Source organism: Motacilla alba, chromosome 1, assembly GCF_015832195.1.
Source record: "Motacilla alba alba isolate MOTALB_02 chromosome 1, Motacilla_alba_V1.0_pri, whole genome shotgun sequence".
Taxonomy (NCBI): Eukaryota; Metazoa; Chordata; class Aves; order Passeriformes; family Motacillidae; genus Motacilla; species Motacilla alba.
Genome location: NC_052016.1, coordinates 114,940,021 through 114,964,559, shown reverse-complemented (window position 1 = coordinate 114,964,559; position 24,539 = coordinate 114,940,021). Strand labels below are relative to the sequence as shown.

At 42.6% G+C, this 24,539-nt stretch overlaps 1 protein-coding gene across 1 annotated transcript in view; it reads left to right on the top strand.

Moving 5' to 3' along the window:
- Window positions 1-10,650: 10,650 nt before the first annotated feature.
- Window positions 10,651-24,539, top strand: part of DMD (dystrophin) — a 1,161,005-nt gene continuing 1,147,116 nt past the window's right edge. Inside the window, exon 1 of the mRNA XM_038157533.1 lies at window positions 10,651-10,767. Within this exon, the coding sequence (XP_038013461.1) occupies window positions 10,695-10,767 (73 nt within the window). The 5' untranslated portion in view covers window positions 10,651-10,694. The remainder of the gene's footprint in view (window positions 10,768-24,539) is intronic.

Sequence of the window (24,539 nt, the reverse complement as noted above, 5' to 3'; positions counted from 1 at the left end):
CCTGGACTTGGACACGCATTTAACAATTTGGGAGAGCCACAGAGGGGAAGGTGCCTGGTGCCCATCCTGACCTAGCGAATCAAGGGGGCTGTGGGATGACATCTGTCACTGCATTGGTTTGGTTATGAATAAACGTGGGGCAGAGAGAACACGGGTCAGAAAGTGAGCAAAGGGTGAACCTGTGAAAGCATGAAGCACAAAGAGACAGAGAGAGATTTGTCTGCTTTTATTTACATTCCTTGGAAAGAGACATTGACTACAAAGCTGTATTACTTTTGAGCCCACATGTAGGATTTTCTTTACTATTTTTTAAAAGTGAGTAATCCCTGGGGCTTGTTGAAAAAAAAAAAAAAACAAGAAAACAAAACATAAAGAAGCAAGGAAAAAAAAGGCGAGAGAACAATTTTACAACAAAAATCACTGGCTTTTGTGAATGAAAATGCTTTGTTGGAGAAGATTTTAGTATCTTATGAGTTTCAGAACTATTTATTTTTACTTTTGCATTTGAAAGTTTCTCTTTTCATCCCAAAAATGTCAAAATATTTCATTATGGTACTGCTAAAGAGTTTATTTTGGTATATTTTATTGCAACGTTTTGTCACTATTAAATATATCTGAATGGTACCTAAGAAACACACCTTGGTAATGCCTCCACAGTGCTTCCATTCCAGCACATTTCAAATCTTCCATTCCATGAAATAAGAAAATTGCACTTTTTAGCACAGTTCAGGGTAAAATTTTAGAATCTAATGAAATCTAATAAGTATTCTAAACTGTAATGTCAATAAAACAATAAAGTAATATATGAATAGATTCATGGTAGGGTTTTTTTGTTTCTATGTTTCTTTGCCTCTTTTTTGTTCTGTCATTGCACTGGGATGTGTCCTACAAAGATTTGGTTTTTTCCATATATTTGTTTTAGGAACTTCCATGACTTTAAAGCAACTAACAAACATAGATTAGGTGTATGTGTAGAATGGGTTTTAGTAGTTAAGTATGAACTGTGGGGTTTCCAGCATGGAACCATTTGAGAACACTGTTCTCAAGAAGCCGAAGCAAATCCAATTACACATTTATCTGATGTCAGTGCTGATTTCAGGGCCAGTCAGAGCCTGGGTGGCAGCGAGCAGAGATGTAGTAGGGAGATAGTCCCCTCATAAATATGGAATTACTGTGAGCCCTGCTCACTGTGGCTCACACTCTTTTCCAGCCAGTTTTCTCCTTAGCATTCTATTCTTTCAATTAGTCCCAGGAACAGAGCTGGATTCTGTATTTGCTGATGTTGACTCCATCCATAAAGACATTTGCAAAGTGAGAACCTAGCTGCTGTTTTCCTCGCTAGAAACACATAAAACCCTGGTAATAGAACAGGTGAAAGCAGAAGGGCTGTCAGATGAGAACAGAACATTGCAGAACTGAATGGACGGTACCTTCCAGTGGAGATGAGAGCTCTTGCAGTTGTTCTAAAAGTTGCATTGACTGCTGGATTTTTCTTCTCCTTGGCCCAGCTGTACTTAAATGGTGTAAATTAACACGGGAAAGAGTGATGTCTTTGTATTAATAACTTTATTTTTATCAACCACTCCTATGGTGAGTATTGTTTTTGCAGCCATAATGATGAAAAACATGAGTTGTAGCCGACAGGCTGAACTACAAAACACATAAAAGATAAATATGTCCAACATACCCACATTAGCATCCTGGGAGGGAAGGAAAAGTGCTGGATGCTGCCCAAGTGATGTTTGCCTGCCTAATTCTTAGTTATACATGCAGCGTCCATGCCTCTGTTTGTACTCATTTTATTAATGAGTAAACAGAAAAAAAATCTGTATTTTAAGCAACAATCCTGCATTACAAAATACTTGCCTGGGACTGTTGTTTGGACTGTTGTTCCCTAGCTCTTCACGGCCCCTGCAAGGATCTAACCTGGCACAGTGGTGCTTTAGTGTCAGTCTTTTCTGTATAAAACAGCAAGACATTCAGAGTAATTTTCATTTCCAGCTCCATGAACACTTCTGGATTTCTAACGAAAATTAATAGCAAGAATGAAGAATATGAGGATATGTATTGTGAGGTCATCTTACTGCTCTTGAACACTCACACACACACACACACGTTCTGTGTTTATTTCATTGCAGATGAATGGAAATAAAATTTTATTTTACTTTGTGTTTGAAAGGCAAACTGATGTATGAGGGAAGATTGGTTATGCATTCCCCAAGCTGGCCATTGCTCTTTGTTTGAATATCTGCCTGCACTTGTGTGTGCATTCTGCATCTGGCAGCAGCTCAGCCTTACGAGACTTTAGCTCCAAGCCTCCTGGTGGAACAGAGATCCTTGTTCGTGGCGCCAGCTCCAAGATCACACTGGACAAGCTGCTCTCTGGACAGGCCACAGCCACTCTGCAGCGGCAGCAGCTTGGGGAGGGCAGGGAAAGGCTGGCTACAGGCCGATCCTGGCTGTGTGCTGTGATTCCTGCCCTTCGCTCTCTCCTGGGACGTGACCACTGCAGATTGTCTCTGTATTGTAACTGCACAATACCACGTGAGTTATTTTAATACAAAACCCAGGTCTGCCACTCGGGTGCTGTCACCCAGCCCTGTCGTGTGACACCCCCAGCCCCGTCTGCCCCTGCCCAGCTCCCCTCCAGGGCCCCTCCACCTGCTGACAATCGGGGACCCCCTGCCAGCCCCCTGGGGTCACCAGCCCCTGTTCCAGCGCCCCAGCAGAAGGACCAGCCTCCAACTCCCCACAGCCCTGCCTCTCCCAGCCAGGGGTGCCACGGAGCTCCCAGCCCAGCCCCAGACCCCTGCCAAGGTGCCCCGTGCCCAGGACTGGCCTCCCTGGTGCCCCCAGCGCCCTGGGCTGGGACAGTGGTTGGTCCTGGGGTGCCCAGCCCTGCCCTGCTGACACAGGCAGCACAAGGCATCACTGCCACGGGGGTCCCCAGGTTCCTGGCCCTAGGGGAGCTGCCCTGCTCTCCCTGCACCTTGAGATGTGTAAGAACAGTCAACCAAAGGTATGAAATCAGTCCTGAAGGGGCAAAGGGCCGTGGCCGTGCTGGGTGACTCTTACACCGAGTGATTTCTGGCTCTGAGCGTTAGGTTTGCTGGCAGACACCTCAGTGCCCTGCAGAGATACATCTCTAACTGGGTTTCCTTCAATATCTCAACTATAAGAACTTGGATTTAAAGTGGTGGGCACATGTCTTGTTTACAAATATTTGAAAGAGTAAAATACCACTCAAAGCAGAAAAAAAAATAATTGTTGAATTAATACATAAGTTGTTCAGATTTGCTAATATATTTTAATCATGAATATATCTGACTAAAAGCTTCCTTTTAACTCTGCAGGTAACTGAAGCACTTCACAAAAGAAAAAATGACCTCTTACTGTGTTTTTCCTTGTTTCTGTTGAGAGGAAAGATTCAAATGCTTCTTTCTAACTTCTCCAAGTTGTTTTAATCATTAACCCTTCAATCTAAGTGCAATTATTTAAAACATGTTGGTGGAAATCCCTCTACAGTCACAATGATTTATCAGAGCAGTTGCCTCACAGCTGACAGGCCAATCTGTAGATACACTTGAAGATGACAATAATTAAAAAGCCCTTGACAAAATGTCATTCAAAAATAGGAGTTCGTTGCAAATATTTTGAGTATGAATTCAACACTTGCTGATAATCCCTGACAGCCAGTTCAGGAATTGAGATCTGACTTTTTCCACAGGAAAGAACTTGACGGCAAAAAGCCTCAGTGCAGCCTTGCTTCAGGACTGGACTTAAAAGAGGCAGAGGTGCCTGGTGGTGCTTGGAGTTGCTGGGAGAGGCAATGTGAGAGCCCACAGCTCCAAGCACGAGTGGCAGGAACTGCATTGTGGCTGCACTGATGTCCCACGGACAGCTGGGCAGCAACGGGCTGGTAAAAACAACATCAGCTGCTCCTGGGCTGTGCTAGACTTGTACAGGGATGTGAGAAGACTTCGAAAAGCCTCGCTAATTAACCTCCTGTTTAAAAGACCTCTGTAAATTCATGCAAATCTGAGCTGGCAATTACAGTTTTAACAATTAGAAGAGTAAAGCTGCTCTACTCTTCCTGCTTTTCAGGGGTTTGACCATTTCAGAAAATACCATTCTTGCGTTTTGCCCCATTCTCAAGCTGCAGCACATCCAAGCTGCCCAAAAATCTTCACACCACTCCAAGGTTTTTGCTTCTTGAACAATTTCCTAATTCACAAAGGCTCAAGTTCCTTAACATTTGCTCTTTAGAATGACATCTGCTTTCTTAGACAGTAGTGCTTATAAAAGTAAACTAAGTTCTATTTTACCAGCAAGGTGAAGAAGTACTTGAGCACTGGCTTGGTTTTTTGCACCCTTTTGCCAAATTATTTAGTCACTGGTTCTCTACCTAACACAATGCTGGGTCATTTTGATGAGTGCCTTTGAATTTTCTGCTTCAGGTGTATGATACTCAGAGCAAGACTTTGCAATTTTATTTGTGTTCAAATATTTGTTGTCTAACTTTATTATTAGGTCAATTACAGGGCTATTATCTGCATATTTTTTCAACCTCTACTCACGTTCCTAAAAAATTAAAGTGAGTTTACAACTATGGAAGGCTAGGAAAATGGAGAGTGAAACTGCTCTCAGGTTTTTTGACTGAAGATAAAGCATTTTTCTAGGCATAAAGAACAAACCATAACCTATGCCTATATCATACATATGCCACACACAGAGTGATCTGTTCTTTAACTCTTACTCTGAGAACAGTAGCCCCAGCAGAGGTGCCCAAACAGCCATGAAGGACATGTTTAAATTCAGATCAAATAAAGCTCACACTAACATATAAGACTTTCTTCAGAAACTCTTAGGGGAATCAGGAATATTTATTACAGGAATTGTAAACCTTCTTTACAACACACACACACACACAAAAGGAGAAAATAAAATTAAAAAAAAAAAGCACAGTTTGCTGTTTTAAATAACTACAACAATGATGTTGAGAAGAACTGAATATGGGAGAAGAAAACTTTCCTTGAATTTGGAGGCATTCTGTTTTGGGTAATGATGAGGTCTCTCAGGAACTAAATCACTCCATTCACGGATTGAATGTTCCTCGGATGTGATGGGTAGTTTTGTCCAAGTGTAGATATATTTATAGTAGATTATTTCTAATGGACTACGATACTAATGGAAATAGCACAAAGATTTGGTGAAGAACACTTTAAAAAAAATAAATTGACTTTTTTATTGAAGTTGTAGGCACAGCAGTGTTGGATCCAGATTACAGACAATCTAGTTTTGTTCATAAGTTTCCAACACAGACAAAATTTCAAATATTCTTCCAAGAGACAAAATTTCAAATACTTTGGCTGTGGGAAAAGGTCCCTAATGGTCCCTAATTTTTTTCTAAATTAGAAATGAGAACTAGATGTCGAAATATCTTTGAGGATAGGGACCAAAACATTTAAGCATTTACTGCACATGACAGTATAAGCCAAAAGATGCCTAATGATAGCTATGAAAATGTAATTAGGCGTTACTTCACAGAGTGCTTAAGTGTATGCATGAGGCACTGCTGATTGCCTTTGTAAATATGGTTATGAGTACTGCAACTGAGAGGTTATTTTGTAACTTTCTAATAGAAGGGCTTTAATAAAGGATACATCATCATGCAATAAATAATTCCTTTTGGCATTTATTTTTATTTAGCTTCAGTTACTTAAAGGCCTTTTTATTAAAAATTCAACATAAACTTTTTTCCTCCAGAATTAAGCGCACCAAAAATCAAATCTAAAGTAAACATTTCACAGCGCTGGTTTATATGTAAAGCTTTCTAATAAATCTTCAGTTTTACAAGCATCATAGCAGCAAATAAAGGGCAGAAAAAAGGCATAACGTGATCCATCACAAACACGTGAGGAAGATTGACAAGATTTTGTGCCTTTCACCAGTATTTGTGTTCCTAGGAGGTAAGCAGGTCACCTATTTAGTAACCACTTACCAGCAAATAAGCTTTCAGGTTTTTCAGTGTATTTAGAGTGCTGACTTCCAGTTTTGCTTGAACAGATTATAAAACTAATTCTAAGATGAAACCCAAGCTTTTTAATCAGCTGTGACAAAAGCCGATGTGCAGTTTTGAATAGCGCTTCTGAAAGATGGAAATAAATTACCTCTTTATTTTCTATACCAGCAGAGGCTCATTTTCCATCTACACCATGTGATTCTTGTTAGCTGAGGGAGTTGCCATAAATTAGTTAGGGCAGATGAAGTCTCTAGCACAGCCATACTTCCTTTTTGCTTCAAAGTCATCATTTTAAAGCATAAATTATCACAAGGAAAGCTTTTATGTACTTTTCTGACTGTTTGTTCATTTTGATTTATAGAATAATTAAAAGATAATATGAGAACCAAAAGCCTACATAGCCAAGAAAACTGGTTTTAATATAGGATAGGTCATTCACTGTGGTGAGGATAAATAACTTCTTTTTTCAGGGAAGATGGTGTTCTGGTACACTTTTACAAACAGCTCCCTTACCTAGATTAAACAAATCTTTAATTATTCAGGGGAGAGATATCATATTTCTTTGTCCATATTCCCATTTTCAGTTCCCTCTGCTTGCCCATGGTGTAGAACTAAAAACTGTAGAAATATTTCTGATGCATCACAAATGGCCTGGCAGAGCTAGAATGCAACATGACCTCCTGGAAAAGGCATGCATGCTTTTGTATGATTTAAAAAATATTTTATTCCAGAATGTTAAATTTTCTCCTAAAGTTTTAGACCTTTCTTGCCAAGGAATATGATTACCGACCTGAAAGTTGGGACATCTTCCCATATAATCTTTTGGTCTATTTTAATATTTATTAGATGGTTTATATTACTGAAAATTGTGGATAAAGTCTAATTTTGAACAAGCAAATGCTTGTTTCAGCTTGTAGTTGACAATAAGCAGCTGCCTCAACATGACTAGGGACAAGTCTGCCTTTAAACATGCGTCTAAAAAAAGATCAGTATATTTAAGTGGAATCAAAGCATACAGATGCCTTTAAGGACAGATAATCTGTCACTCAGAACATCTAACCTCAGACTCTGATCATGTTTGAGAGTCATTATTAAGTCAATAACTTGCTGAAATGGTCCTTTAATAACTGCCACTTACCCATTAAAATATATTGTCCACCCCAAAATCTAATTTCTAACTGAAGGCCTTCCTAGTATTTTAATTAACCAGCCTCAGCTTTTGATAAAAATCTAACCAAATAATTCCAATGGCATCCATTAAAAACGCAGTGTAAGATTTTCCATGGTGACTACAAAGTGAGTGAAACTTGTTTTCTGGGACAAGAACTGACTAGCAAGAGTTGCCAGGTCTTGTTTAGCATCCTTGATCCTGACCACACTCTCTTCATCCTTAGGCAGCAAACAATGCACATTCTCCACAAACATACACACACACACACACAAGTGCATGCACACACAGGTATGCAGCCCAGAGGAGGCTTTGAAAGTTACATGTCAAATATTCAAAGCCAGCCAATTACTCTTGTTGCTTGTTCCGTGGCTTTTTTCTTCTTCTAAGCACACAATGTGTTACTAATTTTTGGAAATGGTAGTTTGCACTGGGTTTAAAGAAGTGACATATTTCAAAATTCACAGAGTGTGTTGAATGAAGGTTCTGCAGTGCTATAGGCACCAGTGTGATCTCAGAGTTCTGCTCTGCATTTGTGCTTAAAAGACACATGTACTGCTGCTGAAATCAGGGAGAATTTTAGATGCAGGGCTTCTACGTGATCAGACAGTTCCAAAGCAATCTTGTCACTATTTAGTTGTTGTGTGATGAAGACATTTACTGTGATTTTAGGGGCCTTGATAGAAAACCCTCTTCATAAGGAGAATATTTGTTCTGGGAAAGTGGTATATAAAACCTTTTCTCCCCTTGATTAACATGATGGAGTAACGTTATCAAAAGAATGTAAAATATGTTGCTCTAGTCCTTGATTTGGACTTCAGGAGATAAAATACGTCAGACAGTTTTGTGATTGGATTAGCTTCCTGGAGACCAGATCTGTCTCAAACAAGATTCCTGTTGGTGGGGAAGCAAGACCCTAAAGGACAATGATAATAATTGTAATGCAGGGAATTCTTGCTGGAGACTCTCTGAACTAAACCAACAGTGGTGCTGTAAACATGCATACCTGTGGGTGTAGATATATGTGTAGGTAGTGTTTGCAGAACTGGGATGCAGAAGTTTTACTTTTTAACTTTTACTTTTTTACCTAAATGTGAGGTACTGAACACTAAGGGACTATGCCTGCTCATAAAGTCAATCAAATCTGCTAAGACTTCCAGCACTGAAGCTCTGCATCCAGTCTTGCTGGGTCTCTAAGCAGAACAGATTCAGCGTTTGAGAATGTGTTCTTAAATGCCGAATATAAGCATATATTCATACAAGATAGTGTTCTTCCTGTTGTCACATCACGCTAATGAGGTTTTGGCTGCTGATACAGGCAGTCTGGAGTGAAAAGTGTCAGTCACGAAATTTGTGTCCCTATCCTGACTGCCTGCCTTCTACACTGCTGTGCTGGAAGAACAGTGAGCACGACTTGGCCAAAATGAGGTTAAAGTATCTTCCCTCCATTCTGGCCTCAGGAACAGACAGAAGACGAGCTGGAATAAGGAGAGGGAAGCAGCTATACCATCTCCCCACACGGGTTTTAGAGACAGAACGTATGGGAGGCTCTGGATCAGCTGTTGAGAAGTCACCAATCCCATTTCCAATTCTGTAGTGCTGTGCATGTTATGGGGAGGGGAAGGCACGCCAGAACTGCCACCTTCCCCAAAGCACCAGAATGCAGAAAACAAAACAGCTGAAAAAGGAGAGGCAGAGAAACCAGGACATGAAGAGACAGACAGGAATTACCGAATGTCTGGATTGCTGTGGGACTGGGAGAATCCAGCTGATAGCTTGGGAAAAACTTGGCAGTGGGTGATAACAGGGTACTAAACAGAACGGTAATATTGGGGGAGAAACTACAGGCTCTCCTCACTAGCTGGTGTAGCCCAGCCTGAAATTTGATCTCAGGCAGGTTTTCTAGCAAGAACCCCTGTGGTGGGAGCCAAAATTGCATCACTGGAAGTTTGTGAGAGTTGGCACACACCATGGGCGAGCAGAGCGAACTGAAAATGGGAATATGGACAAAGAAATATGATATCTCTCCCCTGAATAATCCAAGGACAATTTCATGCATTTTCTGAGTAATATTTTTTAGTATTTAAGGCTGGCAATACTTCATTCTTTCCCCACTAACTCTGTTGAAGTAATAAACACTGATAATCACAAACAAACTTTAAAAATAGTTTTGGAATTATCAGATTATGAAAACTTCCTCATCTACTTAATCTCTTAAAACTGTGAACAACAGGAGGGCAGAACCCAGCCAGGAGACCCCTCCTGTGTGGAAGGTGTGTCCTGCTGCTTCTCAGGGGGGGCAAGCCCCTTTCCTCAGAATCCACCACCTCTTGCCTTGCTGCCTGTAAATGGTTTTCCTCTAATTGTTCATTGTCTCCTCTCTGGTTTTCTTACCTAGTTCTATTCTGTTTAACTCTGTTATCTTCAAAAGAGTACATTTCTTCTGATATGCTCTGGAATACACGAAGAGATGCAAGTCCTTTATCTACACAAATGCAAGTGAAGGCATACATCCTTTCTACAGCTTATCCTTAATCTCCTGTTCCTCTACATATGTTTATGAATTATCTATGAATTCATATTTAAGCTGAGAAGCAGCTAGGCTACACTTGCATTAAACACGCTACACCATTGTCCTATAAACTAGCAAGACCAGGTGATTCTCTGCTAGTCTGTATTTTAAGGTGAAATTTTTAAGAGCTTGGATTTCTCTCGTAAGGAGAGCGGGTGTTTAAACACATACAAGAACATTTCCCGGGCCTGGTTACTTTCCCCATGAGGTGATACAATCTGCTTGGGGGCCTGGAGAGATGAGGGAAACGGCATAAAAGGCAAATCCTGAGACTTCGTTTGGAGAGAAAATTGAGGGAAAAGGAATAATGGCGGGCTGGAGGCAGCCATCCAGACTGACACTTAATGGAAGGTCGCAGGGATGCAGTGCCAGCGGGAAGCGTTTTGTCCCTTGACTGCAGTGAGAGGGGACAAAGATGCGCCTTTCCTGCATTAAACACAGGAGGAAACGCTTTCCTGAAAACGGATAAGGGACTTGACCGGCAGGTTCCAACAGGCTGCCGCTCGGGCGGCTTGGGAGCGGCGCCACTGCACGAGGTACCCAGGACCTTCGCCCCTGCGAGGATAAGCTACAGAGGAGGGGGCAGAAGGCAAACTCCAGCGCGTTGGTCGTGCGATCGATCCCCCTGCAGGCTCTCACCCCGCGGGGCAGCCAGGGCAGTGCCCGGGCTCTGCGGGGCGGCGGGCACGGCCGCTCCCGGTGCCCCGGCTGCCCGGGCAGACGCTCGCCCAGTCGGAGCCCGGTGCTGCCGGGCACAGGGCAGCTCGGTGCCGGCCGCCCCCCGGCGCCGCGGGCGGTGCTCCGGGGCCGCTCCATCGGGGGCGGGGGCCGCCGCCCCGGCGCTATTTCAGGGCGGGCGGCGCCGCTCCGCACCTGGCCCGGCCCGGCCCCTGCGGGCTCGCTCCCCCGCGTCCCTCGGCAGTTCCTCGGGCATGGCCGAGCCGGGGCGCCCCGGCCGCGAAGGGGCCGCCGATGAGTTCCGCGATGTCATCCGCAGCCGCTCGGGTAGGCTCCGCGCCGCGCTCCCTGCTCCCCCCGGGCCGGGCTTCCCCGCAGCCCCGGCGCTCGGCAGTTTTGTCCGTCAGCGCTTGGCGAAATGACTTTCTGTACTGGCTGAACTTTTCCTTTCGCCGGGCGTGCGGAAGGGGCTCTGCCGCCGGCGAGTCGCGCATCGCGGCGGGGCGGGCGCCGCCCGTGTCCGTGTCCCAGCGAACGAGTGTCGCCGTGCGGGTCCCCCCCGTGTCCCCTGCCTTGGACTGAGCTTGTGCCGCTTGTGTTGGCGGGCAGGTTGCTGAAGCTGTAAATGGGAACAGCTGTAAAGTTCCCCCAGAGGATAAAGTTTCATGTGCCTGGGCCCTTTTTTATTTTTTATTTTTTTTTGGGTCCTGGAAGGAAACCAAATCCGTGGTGGTAAAGGTATTAATAGATCATTCAGCGTTTACTCACTTGCAGTGCAAGTGCATGTGGAGCTACAAGTTGAACTAACTCTTCTCGAGGCCATGTGTGAACAAGCCTTAAAATGATGTCCTTAGACAGTTAAGTGACTTCTAAAAAATGATTGCTCTTACACCTGTGAAAAAAACATTTGTCATGCACTATGGAATAATTAGGGCTGCCACGGAAATTTCAGTCTTGAAGTGCTTGGGTGGTAGTAAGTAGAACTCAAAACTTCTGCGATAAGTTTTGTGAATGTTGGTTTTACTCTGGCAGTGCAAAGACTTTCTTGCAGCAGAATTTGGTGCTCTCCCACCAAAGTCTCTCTGATGCAGTTCATGAAGATCACTTGTTTTTTATAATGTTATCACCCTACTGTTTCTTCTCGTAACAACTACATCTCCTTCAATTTGGCAATTAAGGGATGAGTATTGCCTGTGGGGTGTAAGAAGTGGTGAAGAGTTAAGTGGCTGTTTATTTATATATATTTTTTTTCCTCAAAGAGCTTCTTCTGGCTTCTGTGTCGTCTCTTTTAACTGGGTTTCTGCACCATGAGAATGTGAAATGGGTGAGCTGTCTCTGTAGCCATTCCTGGTTAGGCTGGTTGTGTTACCTCTTATAGCAGCACATGTTCCCTGTTCCATACTTAGCTCGCTTACCGTTTAGGGGATATAAAATGCAGCCTGAGTGCAGCCCAGAGAAAAGCCCCTTTCATTTAAAGGCTTGTCCTATTAGAGATAATGAAGTATTTGGGCAGTTGCTGTTTGGAGGTGAGAGAACTTGAAGAATAAAAAAAACCCACTTCAGGTCCATGTAACTTTCAGAGAGTGAAGTTGAAGGCAGTAACTTTACTGCTAGATGCTTGCAGATCATATCTGTTTTCTTCCTACGTTTTTTTTTTTTTTCCTATAGCTAGTAATTGCTTTTAATGTTCAGTTTGATTTCCCACTTTAAAAATTCATAATTGAGAACAGACGCTCTCTGAAAAGCTAGACAGGAAATGTTACCTATGCATTTCCTAATTATCCCTTGTACTTTGTTTCACTTGGAAGGTCCGTTTCTAGATCAGCTTCAGTGGCAATATGCTAGTCGCATCATAATAAGTGTAGGATCTCCAATGGCTCTAAAATGTTTTTCAAGTTTCCTGCTATAAAGTAGTATTAGGATTTAGATGTTAGCAGTAGACGTGGAGCAAACATTTGTGCTTCTTAATTGGGCACAATTCCCTGGTGTATTATCTATGATGAATAAGAAACAGAATCAGCTCAAGAATCACAGACTTGCCCCAGATGTTTAAAAGCCTGGAGAGATAAGGAAATTCAATTTCCATGGTAATATTCATCACAGGTATACTTTTTGTTTTGTGGTATACCTCACAGTGAACTCTTACTCTGTTTATCTTTCATTGTTAGTATCTAACTTTGAAATGCATTGCTTGAAATCTGACTATGGATTTGGGAAGCAGCAATGAACAATAAATTAACACAGCTGTTGGCCCAAGCAAACTTGAGGAGAACTTGGTGGGATCTTGTTTACAATCCTCATGATGGGTTCATTTTGGGTTAGGGTTTTTCTGTAGCCTCTGACCTAGGTAAGGCATTTCTGGAATTGGGGTTCTGAAATTGTTTGGACGTGCATTCTTGAACAAATTTTGGTTGGAAGTTTTAGGAGGGGCTCTCAAGCATAATCATAAACACACCTTAAGTCTGTAGTGATGGTGAGCAAACAAAATTGCTCTCAGATGGCAGCTTCTAGGCCTGCAGAAAAGATTTTGGGACTCGGGAAGGAAGGTCTTGGTGACTGAGCATTAGATAGTGTAGCTAGCTCATGGAGATTTAGGGCTCCAGGTTCTGGACGGGCTTTAAAAGATACTGTAACCCACTTGTTTTTCACTGTGTTTATATTAATTTCGTGCTTCAGGGGTCTGTTGCTTCTGACAGCTCCTGGATAGGAAGTTTGACCTTTGGCAGGTTCAGGTCGTGTCTTCCCATGAAACCAGAGAAAAGCTAGGGTAGCATATGTTGCTGTATTTGCCATATCAAAATATTCTATACTTGCTGATTCAAGGTCATAGTCAAAAGCTCATAGCACCAATATTTGGTGAAGATGAATGGCTGTTGCAGATAGCATTAATTTGGGCATCCTGCTGTGAGTTCCAAGTTAAATGATTGAAAAAAGTAATGAGGATTCACTTCATGTAAGTGAACAAAACTTTCAAGTTTGTTAGCACATTTTACAGGAAAGCAGGCTCTGTCAAATATTCTTTATGTAGAAGTTTTACTGATCAAGTGGTTTCTTGCAGTACATTACAACACGCACACACAAATAGCACTAGCAGTGAAACACCTATTAAATTGTTTAAAACACACAAAACAGTTGTATTGCAGAAGTTACCATCAGGCAATTGCAACAAAATTGGCTTTTCCTTGTTGTGTCTCTGTGGAGATAATTTCAAGCTCTGACACTAATTAATAATTTCATACCGATACAGAATGAGTTGCCTGAGCTTTGAAGAAGATTCACACCTATGCAGAGCTTAGGAGTGAGGAATGTGAGTTGTGCTGCCAGAGGGAGGGAAGAATTCAGTGGCCACTGCAGGGCCTCTGTTCAGCATGTCTTTGTCATGTGATGACATAGGGAAATGGGTGTAGGAAAGTTTATTTTTGAATATATATGGCATGGCTGATTCTACTATGAGAAAGTAGAATCATATATGCCATAGTAGAATCTCATATGATTCTACTATGAGAAATGTGCTGGAAAATAACCACAAAACCTGAAATCCAAGGTGAGTGTCTATGGAGCTTAGCCAATAATTTGTTTTAAGCCTTTTATGAGATGTTGCAGAAGTAACTTTATTACTATGACTATATTCATGGTCTGGATGCTGAATGCCTACTAGGGGAGGGAGCAATAAGGAAGGAGAAGTCAAAGCTAGTAAATGTATTTAAAATGTGTGATATCTTGGCACAGAGAAGATGGTTAACCTCTGGCATAGATCCTCCATACCTGGAGGTGTTTGGTCCAGCATTAGTGCTTTTCTGTGAGGTAAGCTTTATTCAAGTGCGGGTTACTGGATTCAGCGTGTAAGAGCCTGTGGTGAAACACCAGTCCAGTCATTTGTCTAATGTTCTGGTCACAATGGTATTCCTTTGAGTCTTCCTGGGTCTTCAATTTAATGCTTGCCATCCAAATTGGGCTTTCCCCCGACCTGATGGACTACCCTGTGTCTTTCTGGTGCAAGACTGAGCACACTCCTTTTGCCCTGTGCAGGGGCATTAGCAATTCTGAAAATGCTGGTGTTAAACCAGACTTCATCCAGGTCTGGAGCTAAGGTGGCTCCAGAAAGCTGTTGAGCTGGTATTAGCAAAGAGGCAGTGTAAAACAGCTGCAAATGTGGATGTTACAAGCTGCTGTCACTTTCCAAACCTCTAAACAAGCATGAGAGTCTGGTAAGTGTGGATCTCTGATGTATTGTACTTGATGTCACGTTTGTTGAATGCATGGAGGCCATGCCTTGGGAAATGGATGCTATAGAGCTTAATAAAGCTTATCTTTGTGATTGAATTTCTCTGAAGAACATGTGGTTTCCATTTCTCAGAATGTCTTTCCTGGCTGTACAGTTAAATAGCACCATCAAGTCTCAAATGCATTTGCATGCTTGCTATGTTGAAAGAACGCTTAAAAAAAAAAAAAAAGTAAATGCAACCCAAAGCTGAGTGTGAGTGGTTTTATGCAGTAAAAAGAAATCTGCATGCCATAAATACTCTCTCATAAATTTAATGAAGATTTAGATTTTATTACTGTTTCAGAACTTAGTAACTGTAGTCATGATTAGCAACACAAAGCCCTCTAATTTCTTCAGTTCGTATGCAGCCTTCAGAAAAGTGTTTAAGACCTCATTTGTTCTTAACTTACTCCATATCTGCATAATTTTGTACTGTAAGCTGCTGTTTTAACTTGATGACTGCTTAGAAAAATGATTTGGTGTGGCTTAGGGTTTGAGTGAGGACTTAATCTCACCCACATTGCCTTCTGTTAAGTTGCATGACTTGAACTTCTGCCTAGAAGACAACTATTTTGTTCTTTGTATACAGCATAACAAAGCAATTGTTAGTAGCTGGTGCTAGGCAGTGTTAACTGAGTTTCCAGGATATATACTTGCTTTTCTTTTGAACTTAATTGCCATTAAAAGGTAAAGCTATGACGCGTAGTGGTGATAAAAGCAGTTCAATAGACTTATAATGGTGGTTCTCCTTTTTTTCTCCGCTTTGCTCCCTCTGCCCTCCCCGAGCTCCATTGATGTGCAGAGTGTAGGGTACCAGAGCTGTTAGCGCGTATCCCAGCCTGGGTGATTTGAGCGGGTGGTTCTCAAGCATCCCGAGGTCTGAGAGGGTACGCTGGGCTGTCAGCGCGCAGAGGGGCAGCGCAGGATGCGCTCTGCCTGCTTGGCCGAGGCTGCCCTCCGCACAGCGATGGCAGGGGGATGCTAGCGCTGTGTCTGAGCAATCGAATTGCCCGCTGGTTCTGCACAGCGGGGTCTGTACCCTGAATCCGAGGGGATCGCTGGGAGAGGCACGCTCTGCTGGGCGCTGCAGTGTCGCACGCAGGGCGATGCTCACAGCCCGGGGCTGGCACGGAGCGCTCCTGTGCCCGGGGTGAGCGGCATTCCCTGCATTCGCTGCAGTGCTCACATGCCCGGGGCTAGCAGGGAGCATTCCCTGTGCCCGGGGTGAGCGGCATTCCCTGCATTCGCTGCAGTGCTCACAGCCCGGGGCTGGCACGGAGCGCTCCTGTGCCCGGGGTGAGCGGCATTCCCGGGGCGCTGCAGTGCTCGCATGTTGGGGGATGCTCACATGCCTGGGGAGCCCTGCTGCTGCCCGGGCTGAGCGGCATTCCCTGGGCTCTGCTGGGCGATGCTCACAGCCCGGGGCTGGCACGGAGCGCTCCCTGTGCCCGGGGTGAGCGGCATTCCCGGGGCGCTGCAGTGTCGCATGCCCGGGGGATGCTCCCATGCCCGGGGCTGGCACGGAGCGTTCCCTGTGCCCGGGGTGAGCGGCATTCCCTGCATTCGCTGCAGTGCTCACAGCCCGGGGCTGGCACGGAGCGCTCCCTGTGCCCGGGGTGAGCGGCATTCCCGGGGCGCTGCAGTGCTCGCATGTTGGGGGATGCTCACATGCCTGGGGAGCCCTGCTGCTGCCCGGGCTGAGCGGCATTCCCTGGGCTCTGCTGGGCGATGCTCACAGCCCGGGGCTGGCACGGAGTGCTCCCTGTGCCCGGGGTGAGCGGCATTCCCGGGGCGCTGCAGTGCTCGCATGTTGGGGGATGCTCACATGCCCGGGGAGCCCTGCCGCTGCCCGGGGTGAGCAGCATTCCCGGGGCGCTGCTGGGCGAGCCGTCAGGATGCCTCTGCTGAGCGCACCCCAGCCCCAGCGGCGTGCTGGCCGGGCGCTGCTGCCCCAGCCGCGAGGCCTTGGGTGCCCCTCAGAAGGATAAGGAATGTCTTCAGGGCTGCTGGAGAGGGGACTTGGCTCTGGTGAATCACAGCTGGAGCTTGAAGGGAAGGGGGGCTCGTAGGTGGTGTCTCTATTCCTGGAGAGCAGCTCGCGGGAGGAATTGTGGCTCTGGTCCAAAAAGGCTTTAGGGGCTGAGTGAAGCTACTGCACCAGGGGGAAGTACAGGGTCACGGCCATAAGGCTGATGCATGTGTCAAAATAAATGTCTTATTCATAGATAAATATTTTACATACAAAATTTGGGTTTGGATGGATATTGCTTAAAGAGGAAAAAAACTCCCTGCTGATGAAAAAGAATGAAAGCGTGGATATAAACTGCTCAGACTAATTCATGGCCTTACCAGTTCATCCCTGGTTTTGTGGGACATTTGTAGCTTGCAGAGCAATTGTAGGACAAAAGCTGCTAGTGATGTGGTGGTAATATCCTCCTGTGGTAGTAATATCCTCCTGCACTTCATCCCACTTCAGGACATAGATTAGCTGGATATAATAAGTGGAACAAAATAGAAGTTTTTTGTAATGTTTACAATCACAGCATGCAAAAGCATCTATGTAGAAGGTGATTTTTAAATATGTGTTTTAGATGGGTAAAATAATTTATTCACTGAAATAAAATTTTTGAGTTCAGGGCTTCACTATGTGCTTTAAACTATTGTACTCAAATAAATATTTGGGGTTTTTTTCCAGATAAAATTAGGTTATGTATGTTCCTCTCGCTGAAATTAAGGTTTAATCTTGTTTTTGTTTTCTTTTATTTCGAGGCATTTGCATTATTTCTATTACACTTGACAGGCTGCATTTCTTTTTATCAGAATGAGGATCTAACTGTCCACTGCATCCTCTGCTCATTGGGGTGCAGCAGATGCCTAACTCTAGGACAAAAAGTTGGCTTTTGAGTAGTTAGGTGGATTTTTTTTTTTCCACATCTGCTTAAGAATTTAAAAAGCATGGGATCTGGTATGTTCAGAAGTGCTGATGACTTGCAGCTTTTGTTACTTGTCATTCCACTCTGAACAGAACTGGAGGGGATGAAAATCACTACTAAAGGTGTTACCAGAATGTCTCAAAACTTAAATCTTGTTAAGAAGTAGTCTCTGATCAAAAGTAAGCATTTCTTTTTAATTTCCATGGCAAAAGGTCATCCAACCAGCAATTTATTTAAGGTACTAAATTTTATAGCTTGCTCTATAAGTATCTGTTTTTTAATTGCCTGTCTTCTGTATACTGTTGCCTTGACAACAGTATTTTGGTATGCTGAGGAGTTCTGATATTTTAAATGCAGATCTAAGGAAACACTGTATGTGTCTTTAAACTAGCTTTAGACCTGCAGCATCTGTAGACAATTACTGTTTTAGCTGATTGAGTGCAAGTGTTGGTTGTGTACTCTAGCTGATTCTGTCATATGGATAAGTGCTCACATTTTGTCATTAACTGTACACCCGTTAGACATTAAAGGTAATGGATTTATTTTGATTAAACCGATCTCCTGCAATATGAATCTCTAATGGCAGAATTCAATTCAACACTTTTTCTTTCTTTCTTTTTAAGTTAAGAATAATTCACTGACTTGAGTGGTGACTTGTTTGTGGCTATCAGTAGTGGGAGGGGAAACGGCTTCCTTGGGGTGTAATTTCAAAGTACAAGTGTCTTCCTTGAAAAAGCTAAAATATCTTCTCCCATGGTACCAGCATCTCTCTGTGGTGCCCCGTCCATTGTTGAATTTCTGCAATTACTTTGACTAAATTCCCACCTCTTATACCTGGAACTCTGTGAGCAATGGGTGTGCTGCCTTGTGTTACCTGGCAAATACTACACTGAATATCAGGGTCAGTTTTTTGATGTCCCTGTACTGTGTGATCGGTATCAAGAACACAGTGTGATTGAAATGTGCTGCAGGATGCAATCAGATACCATAAACAGTGTTTTCTGCAGAGAGCCTTGGAAGTGGTTGCTGGACTGCTTTTAAAGAGCACTTTGGCTACTGAAGCCATAGATTGGATCCTAATTTTGAAATATCAACCTGTTTATTAGTGAGATAATACACTCTATAACTGATTTATTGTTTGGAAGAATGGTTGGATTTTAAAGAAATGAACTATAACAAGTTTCAAAAGCTGCTTTTACCTTTTGTTCAGCCAGTGTATGAGGTCCTTATCCAAGAAGAAGTGCACTAATCAACTTATTTAGGGTGTTTGCCCTGCTAATCCATTTTCATTCCTACTTTGTTGTACAAGGAGAAAAAAATTTAAATCACAATATATATCAGTCTCTGCACAGTGCTCTAGCTAAATTTGAGATAATCATATAGGACCTAGAAAGAAAGTTCATCTGGAAGTTTCCATTAAGTCACTATGGTCCCAAAAAGCTTCCTGCAAAGATTGTCTAGTAATGTATTAACAAGTACTCATTGAAGCAAAACTATTATTTGACTGTGATTTCATGGTTTTAGCATGTTAACTTTTGCTTGATTATGGAGTCTGCTCTTGTCATTTTTTCTAATGTCAATGAAAACTTGCTGGTTTGGTGTTTGGAATTTATCAGACTGTTTACAAATAGATTTATATGACATTTCCACTTTGTCAGTGGAAATAATAAAGCATAATAAAGGTCGTGTAATAAATTTATATGCAATAGTATTTCTGTCCTTGATGGCCCACATCTTTCATGAACCATCTTCAGGCATTGGCTTCAGCCTTGCATATGGCCTTTAAAGTGTGAAGTATAATCTTCTACACCTATGACCTAAACCTATTTCTTTAGTCCTAAGTGTGCCTTAGAGCTGCAAGAGCATCCTATCTTCAGGTTATCTAGTATCACAGTAATCACATGTGTTCCTGAAAAACCTAGCAGCTGGGGAAACGAAATCTTCTCTACAGCACTTTTGTTGCTGTGTTGTTTTTTTTACCACGCACAATAATTAAGCTAATTCAATTAGGCTTTGTGTGATCTTTCCCCCTTTATCTCAAGTGTAATGTTTTGCTGAACACTAGAGGGAAATAACTAAGGATTGGCAATGTGCACTTGCAAAATATTTTTCAGCTGCATGCTGGCTGCCTTCTCAGAAGGATTTCTGGTTGTTGTGGATTTAAACAATTATCATATCATTATCTGGAGACTCTGCAGAAGTGTCACTGGTCCCTCATTTGCTGGAAAGGTCACTGTGCTGTTGGTGTGGTGTGAAACTGCAGAGACGTGCTGCTTGTTTGGGATTCTTTCCCCATGGGTTCCTGCACCCAACAGATGGGTGAAGGAAACTTCTGCTGTGTGAAGAAACTGCCTAGTCTGCTTCCCAATCCATACTGGACTTGCTGAATTTATTAATACTTCTCCCTTCCTCCGTGGTGCTGCTGGCTGGCGACAGCAATAATGACAGCAGTGCTGGAAGATTCCCTGTCCTCTGGGAAGGTGGCTGTTTTCTGGCCTGTTTTTTCACACCTATGAAATCATCAGTAGTGCAGGAAAGAGCTACAGATTGGTGACACTGTGCCAAAGTTTGTTATCTTTTCAGCATCTGCATGCTGGCTTGATCAGAGCTGTGCAGGCTGGCTGTAATCTGAGCTGCTTCTGTTGAGGGAAGTTCCTGCAGGTCCAGATTCTGAAAGCAGTCAAGGGAGAATTTGGTTCATTAGAGGTAAATAAAAGAAATACTGAATATTAATTAGCTATAATGGCCCAGAGTAAAAATTGATAAATATGCCCTGCTCCTCTGGGGAAAAAAATCCCAACAAAATATTTGTTTGAATGTAAGCAGAAGGGTAAAAGTGGTGGTCCTTAGGCACTCTTCTCCCTTTCTGCTGAATTATTCCAATGACCTTGTTTAGAACTGTGGTCTTTGAATTTCAACCAGGTGTCCTGCTAAACAGAGAAGTGAGTCCACAAATGGAGTGATTTGCATGGCAGAGGAGAAAATTAATTCATCTTGATGATTGCCATTTGGCTGATAGTTAAACAGAGGCATAGATAATACTAATGCATTCTTCCTGCAAGACTAAGTCAATTAAACCCCATGCAGCTGAGACAGATCTCTTTTCATCAAGATTTCTTTCAAGGCTCATGTGACTTCCTCCACATAATAAATTAGCAACTGGGAATGGAACACCAAAGTCAGTTTCATTCTTTAAACTCTTAATATAAACTCCCTCAGGATACTTTGGGGAAAAAAATCAGCTACAGTAGATTTTTTTTCACCTCCTTAGAATTTGTCTTTAAAAAAAGTTTCCTGAATGACTCATTTAGACTTATGCAAAATATTCTGCTAGAAATTTCTTAGTGATGTATGTCAGGATTTCAGTCTTCTGTTGTGGGAAAGAAGAGAAGGTATGGTGCACACACATGACTATGCAGTCAAACAGCTAATTCATATTCAAAACATAAGCACTCACCTGGAAGAGTTTAAATCTTCTGCAAATCTAGAGTAGTTTTAAGAGATCCAGAGCTTATGTTTAAATACTGCATTTTTGTGGCTAGGCTCTTTAAAACAAGTATTTCTGCTTAATTAATATTAACAATACTTTTCATCTCTTGGAGCTGCTGCAGTTTGAATAATAATTCCAAGTTTTACACTATTAATTTCCTGGAATTATTTTGCAAATTTTTCATTACATAGGTTATAATAAAAGGGGATGTGCAAGTATCAATCTGAATAAACACTGTGAAATCCTAACTTTGTTATGAAAGATGACTTTAATTCTTTTTGTTCCAAAATATTACACAGTCTAGTATCCTAAACAGTTACAGCAATATCAATCAAACTGCAGTGGTATGATATTTAAAACTTGTGCTTTGTCTTTCATGAGTACTCTTTCTACAGACAGCAGAGAGAAGGATTCTTCATTCCATCTGAAACTGAAAGAAATCTTTTCTCTAAGAGCAAATGTTCTTTAAGAAATGTAAAGCTCATCAAGAATTGCAGTCCTGGTGCAAGAAGCCCACATTTAGCTAAGCTTGGGATCCCTTGCCAGTGTGGGCCATGATAGGGACTTACAGGGAACCTTCTACTCTGCAAAGGTCTGCAGAGAATCTGTGATTCTAGGTGTTAAAAAGACACCAAACACCAAACCAAACAAACAAAAAAATCAATAAATGCCAAACTGAAAACAACCTCAAATAGCCCACCATGCAAACCAAAAGTAACAAACCAAAAAAACCCCAAACCACCAGAATACAAAAAAACAACCCCCCAAAAACAAAAAAAACCCCCAAAAAACCCCAACAAAAACAAACCACCAAAAACAAACAAACAAACAAAAAAACCAAAAAACCAAACAAACCACTTCCACACAGCCTCTCTGCTTCCCAGACTGTGAGAGAAGCTAAACGAGTTTCCTGCCTGTAATAGTGTGATATGTTGCAGCTCTGACTTTGCAGTGTTGCTTAACTACTTCATCTGCTTGTAAAGGAGGAGGATGAATCTGCTTTTTATTTCAGTTGTGGATGGTCATTCTCTGATGAAATTCAAGTTCACCTCCCAGTCACACCCTGACTGAGCCTCGTCTCCTGAGCAGGCTTCCACCTGTGAGATGCAAAGCTGTGTTTGGTGTCAGGTACACACAGGCAGCATGTGTGATTGTGATATGTGTGGAAACTGATCATGGGACAATTAAAGGATAAATTCTAAAAAATAACTGAGGGAGTAAAGCATGGAAGAAGGCCTTTGAACCTATCCTTTGTTTGCAATTGACTTTTATAGCATCTGAATTAAAGCTTTAAGGATGTTGCTGCTGGACAGGGACTTTCTGCACATAGCTAAGCATTGAACAGCTTTGCAATGATAACCTTTTGAAGTATAATTTTAGAATATTGCTTGTAGTAAGGAGCTTTGAAAATATAAGTTTAGAATATATGTAAAGGAAACATGCTTATCTCAACACCTTAGCAAAACAGTAAAAAGCAGCTTGAGAAAGGAAGATGAACATCAACCCAAGGATTGATGGATTCGACCAAGGGAAGCTGGACATCACTGCTATGAGATTTATAGTCTTTGCAATTAAAAGGTGGGCCCACATCTGGAGTCTGGACTGCACCAGCTGGGAGACCTCTTTCTTCTTTCGGAAGCTGGACCCCACCATCTGGGGATACTCCTTTCTGGGGTACATCCTGAGAAAACTAACTCACAAATTGGGAATAGAAACTGCTGAAAAAAGCTTATGTGTACCCCTAGAAATCCCTGTGAGCCCCAACCATCGGTGTGCAGTTGGAGGGAAAACTTCCCCCACTGTACCCAGCGCTGTTTGCTCATACTTTACCACATTAATTAATAAATTGATTGCTGCTTGAATATTGGCCCAGTCAAGCTGCTTATTCATAACACACCTGACTTCAGAGGGTGCTTCAGCTGGTGCACCTTCCCCAGGGTGCAGCTACGGCTGCTGGGTACTCAAGAGCTTGGCTCTTACAGCTCCATCACGTGGAGTAGAGGGTCCTGGTAGGACAATTTTACAGCTTGCTGAAGTTGCTATTGCCTGGAAGAGATGTTCCAGCCGAAGAACAAGCACAGACTGTCTCTTTATCAGAGACTGAGACGTGCAGCTGTCAGCAGCCTGAACTGTGGGCTGGGCTAACCTGGCATGTTAGTCCTGATTGCTAGACAGTGATCCCAAAATAATCTGGTGAGAGCTGTTGGCGCTCCTGGAAGTGGAGCAGCACGTGCACAACCCTGTATCATGAAAGAGAGCAGGGGCTGTGCTAGTCCTCAGGTGACCGAGGGTAGTGGGTGGTGGGGTTTTCCCGTCAGTGGGATCCTTGTGGAAAAGGGAGAGGCTGGATTGTTGCACTTGTTCTGGCTGTGCTTCCCTGCCAGAGCAGTGTTAACAAAGGAGAGATGGAGACTCAAAATAGACAAATGTATTCCCTGTAAGTGACACTAGGAATGTGTGATAGATGGTGCTGCTGCTGGAGTGCTGCAGTAGTGTGAACAAAGTTCTGAAGACAAAACTGTAACATTACTAGAATGAGTATATTCTATGTACTCCTACCTGCACAGGTAGAAAACTTGTATTAAAAAAGATATAGTACCTTAAAATGTAAATTAATTGACAGTGACTGTATGGGGAGGGGGGAATAGTTGTCTTCTGTCTCTCATTTGTCTGTGACATATATGCATTCTAATTGGGAAAGAAATGAAAAGTCTAATTTCACGTCAGATTTCTTATTAAGTATTTTAGTATTTTCTTGTAGTTAAATTAGGATTCTGCTTGCAGCAGTTTACAAAGTGCTTGTCAAAGTAAAGAGCAACTTGGAATATTTCTTGTTTTCTGAGCTTAAAGAACTAAAGAAACCCTGGCACTGGAATTAAACCTGCTTATTTTTTTTTCCTTTTTTTTTTTAATTTTAAATAAGAGTTTACCTGTGTAGGAACTCATCTTGTAGGCTTTTCATACAGCCACGAGTGTGACTGGAATGAAGAGATCCCTTTGGAGGGTTGTTGTGAACCAGAAATTGTACTGGCTTACCTTCAGTGCAAATGCAGCTGATTTAATGAAGTGATGAGCAAAGTACATAAGCCTGAATTCACTAAAAGGGAATGGAAGCTGAGTTTTCTTGATATAATTATGCCTGGGATTTGATCTGTTTCTTTCCCTGTCCTGGTGGGAAGTTTATCCACTTACTGCTGTTCACAAGAACTTAGGAATGCTAAATTGAACTGTTTCTTCAATGCATATATTTGTTCAAAGATATTCTATTCCAGAACAAACCACGAGACTTCTGGGTCAAGCATCAAAAATGAGTAGAAAGTGCAGGTGTGTGAAATGTGTCCTTTCACATACAGCTCCTGTCTGGTGTTTTATAGTGAACCAGCTGAGGTTCATACAGTGAGGAGTTTTGCAT